General features: G+C 44.0%; 1 protein-coding gene across 1 annotated transcript; it reads right to left on the bottom strand.

Moving 5' to 3' along the window:
* Positions 1 to 202: 202 nt before the first annotated feature.
* Positions 203 to 2,599, bottom strand: LOC119357101 (cilia- and flagella-associated protein 298-like). Its single transcript, XM_037624123.1, has 5 exons — positions 2,317 to 2,599; positions 2,150 to 2,211; positions 1,047 to 1,176; positions 664 to 761; positions 203 to 582 (listed from the first exon to the last, which is right to left on the bottom strand). The coding sequence occupies exons 1-5, from the start codon at positions 2,504 to 2,506 to the stop codon at positions 547 to 549; spliced, it is 516 nt and encodes a 171-aa protein (XP_037480020.1). The 5' UTR covers positions 2,507 to 2,599; the 3' UTR covers positions 203 to 546.
* Between the last annotated feature and the right edge of the window lie 399 nt (positions 2,600 to 2,998).

Here is a 2,998-nt window from a genome sequence, read left to right as displayed (position 1 = left end):
GGAATACTTCTCTGGACACGAGAAAACATAATCAGGGCACCATTCTGAATAACAAGCAATTTGCACAATGAGTTTGTCTACCACCAGATTGCATACTCCCAGCTTCAAAGATCATACGAGTGATGATCATTTAGCAGGAAATGCAATTTTCTCTCTTAGCTAGTCTTATTGCACACACAGAGTTGAATCATGATCAAATGTATTACTCACTCGCAGCTTGATGCCCAGAAATACCTTGAACATTGTACAATGAAACATTCAGTGATTATACTGTGATTGTTTTAACCTGTTGATACATGTTGTCCATTGGTACATGAAGCTGAAGATGGTGCCTGTTTGTTTTCTCACGAAAATGAAAAACAACTTACATGTGCCTAATTTGCATAAATGCATATACTACTCAAAAGAAAAATTCACTACTCCCTCTGTATCAAAATATAAGACGTTTTTCGATACTCTTTTTTGATACAAAGGGAGTATAAAAATACGTCTTGTATTTTGATACAGAGGGAGCACCAGGCAATATCAACGACCGACAGGACCACACTAAAGGCTCGTTGGGAGGCTTAGCCTGATGACAATCTGCATAGATTAATACAATGTTAATAAAAAAATCAATCACAAACTGAAGCAAATGTCATGGGCAATACAGTTGTGTGTTACCTTTGTTTTGTCATTAACACCAATATAGTCAGATAGCTTCTTATCCATAGCTAGCTCTTTTCCAGCCCACCAAAGTTGTATGCTGTCACGCTTTTCATCTGGATATTGTTTACAAGAACAAATTAAATACTAAGAAGAGGATATCCCGTGTTCCAGAGAAAATGGAGAAATGAATTTAAACTCTAAAGGAAACTTTGTCAAGTTTAATAAAGGTATACTGTATCTACATTACAGTTTTTAAGAGATTCAGAGAGCTCACTGAGACCAGGAAATATACAGAACAACCTATGTATTGTGGAATTCAGTCTTTCTCCAGGAATACTGTATCTACATTACAGTTTTCGCAAATTTGCATCTTTGGTATCTAAACTCATTCGCGTTACCTGATTTTGGATGTTGCGGACATAAGGCCTCCGAAGTGTCTGGTAGAGCATTAGCAGCTGTCTTTTCAATATTCTTGATATGTTCCCTTAGAGCACGAGGGGACACAAATTTGTTATGACGTACTTGTACCTGGAATAAGATTCAGATAGATCTCAACTCTTCAACCAAAACATTCCAGCAAGCACTATCGTGATATATCAACTCTTAAAGAATTTTGGTTGATTGATAATAAGGCAAGGGCTAATTTAGCTTTCATTTCCCAAACTGGAAACACTGACCAAGAACCAAACAAATTACATGGGCATGTTCAGAAACAATTATTACACGATGTAGCTGAGAGGGAAGTCAAACCAATGTACAAGACTTCTAAAACAAGAAAGTTTTGGCTACTAAATAAGCAAACGCAGAAACGCGCTAAGAAACTCTAGGCCAATCCAGCGGCCTTTATGTAGCAACTGTCGATGGTCTGTGACATAGCAGAAGCTAGCTTTTCATCATCTCCATTTTCTTGAATACTAAATAAAAGTTCTGAAATGATCGTTATTCAGACCCAAAAAATCAATGGTTTCGCTTGTTAATGTAACAAATGTCTGCAAGCCCTTGAAACTGCATGCCAAAGCGCCATAGACAGTAGCGGCACCGGTTCATTCACAAGTATACACACATGACACTTCCCATACACTAAGCTCCATTAAAACAAACCATGTTTCGGTGTCAACAAAAAATTTACAAAAAATAAAAGAATTCATTAATTCTTATTGGCTGGTGCAACCTCAGCTTATCATCCTTTTCAGTAAATTCAGTACAACGTACATGAATGATGCAGCAGCAGCATAAGTTAGTTCATCACACCAGTAGGCAGGGGTAGTACAAGTAACAAAATCACACATGTCTACAATCCCCCCCCCCCTTCATGAAGCTCAGTTGTAAGCCTCATGCGCTCAATCAATTGTACTAGCTATCGACATCGATCCACACCTGAAGCTCTCAAAGGTACAGAGCTGGAACAAATCCAGGCATCTCCCACAAACAAATCGACAGAACTGGAACAAATCCAGGCATCTGAGTTGAGCAGCTACTGAAACGAGTCGAGAAACTTTACCTTGGAGGCGTAGGCTTCGGCCTCCGAAAGAGCCCTCTCCAGCTCGCCGCTCGGGCACCTCTCTGCAACCGCAACAAAAACATGAGCGCGTCAGTCCGAATTCGATCCGCTCATCCATGGCAGGCAGCGGCTAGCGCGACGCGGCGTCGGGAACTTTCATCACTCGCCTCGGAGGCGGCGGCAGAGGGAGAGGACGCGGGCCTGGAGGCCGGCGGTGCCCGCGAGCGCGGCCGCCACGTCCGCGACGGCGGCAGTGGCGGCGCACTCGTACAGGAACTCCATCTCCTCCTCTACCTCCGGCGGGGACGGGGATGGGGACGAGGAGGAGGTCGACGATTTCACGTGCAGCACCACCATGTCTCGCGCTCGGTTGCTCCGGCTGAAGGTTCTGGAAGCTTCCTCCGGCTGGGGGAGACGGGACGGCCCAGCGTACGTGGTCAATGTGTCCAAGCAGGGAAGCTAGCGGCCGTTTGATCATAATCACACGGTGGAGAATGAGACAATACACCATACATCAAGAAATTAGAGAAAAATTGAGTAAAAAACTAAGATTTTAGTGACCTACACCCATTGTCAAGGACGTTGGCTCTGCCACTAGGTCTAAGAGCATCTTCAGCCGTTCGCCCCCCAGGACGCATAAAATCACCCCTTGGGGGCGAGCCGGCGATGCAATTGGCGCTGGGGCGGTTTCGCGACCAGTCTTCGCCCCCAGGCGTCGAAATTGGCCCATTTTTCAGCCCTATTTCGGCGAATAAATGACCCATATGGGCGACAATAGGCCCATATTTGGCGTGGTTCGCCGTTGTTCGGCGTTCAATTATGCACATAATTTTTTTATCACATATTTCA

This window comes from Triticum dicoccoides, chromosome 1A, assembly GCF_002162155.2.
Source record: "Triticum dicoccoides isolate Atlit2015 ecotype Zavitan chromosome 1A, WEW_v2.0, whole genome shotgun sequence".
In the NCBI taxonomy this organism is placed as follows: domain Eukaryota; kingdom Viridiplantae; phylum Streptophyta; class Magnoliopsida; order Poales; family Poaceae; genus Triticum; species Triticum dicoccoides.
The sequence above is the reverse complement of the archived record's forward strand: the minus strand, read 5'-3'. Positions and strand labels throughout refer to the sequence as shown.

Coding starts and splice junctions, on each gene's coding strand:
- LOC119357101 (XM_037624123.1), bottom strand. CDS start 2,506: ATGGTGGTGCTGCACGTGAAATCGTCGACCTCCTCCTCGTCCCCATCC. Junction 2,212..2,316: donor CCTCTGCCGCCGCCTCCGAG/GCGAGTGATGAA, acceptor TTGCGGTTGCAG/AGAGGTGCCCGAGCGGCGAG. Junction 762..1,046: donor TCCGCAACATCCAAAATCAG/GTAACGCGAATG, acceptor AACAATATCCAG/ATGAAAAGCGTGACAGCATA.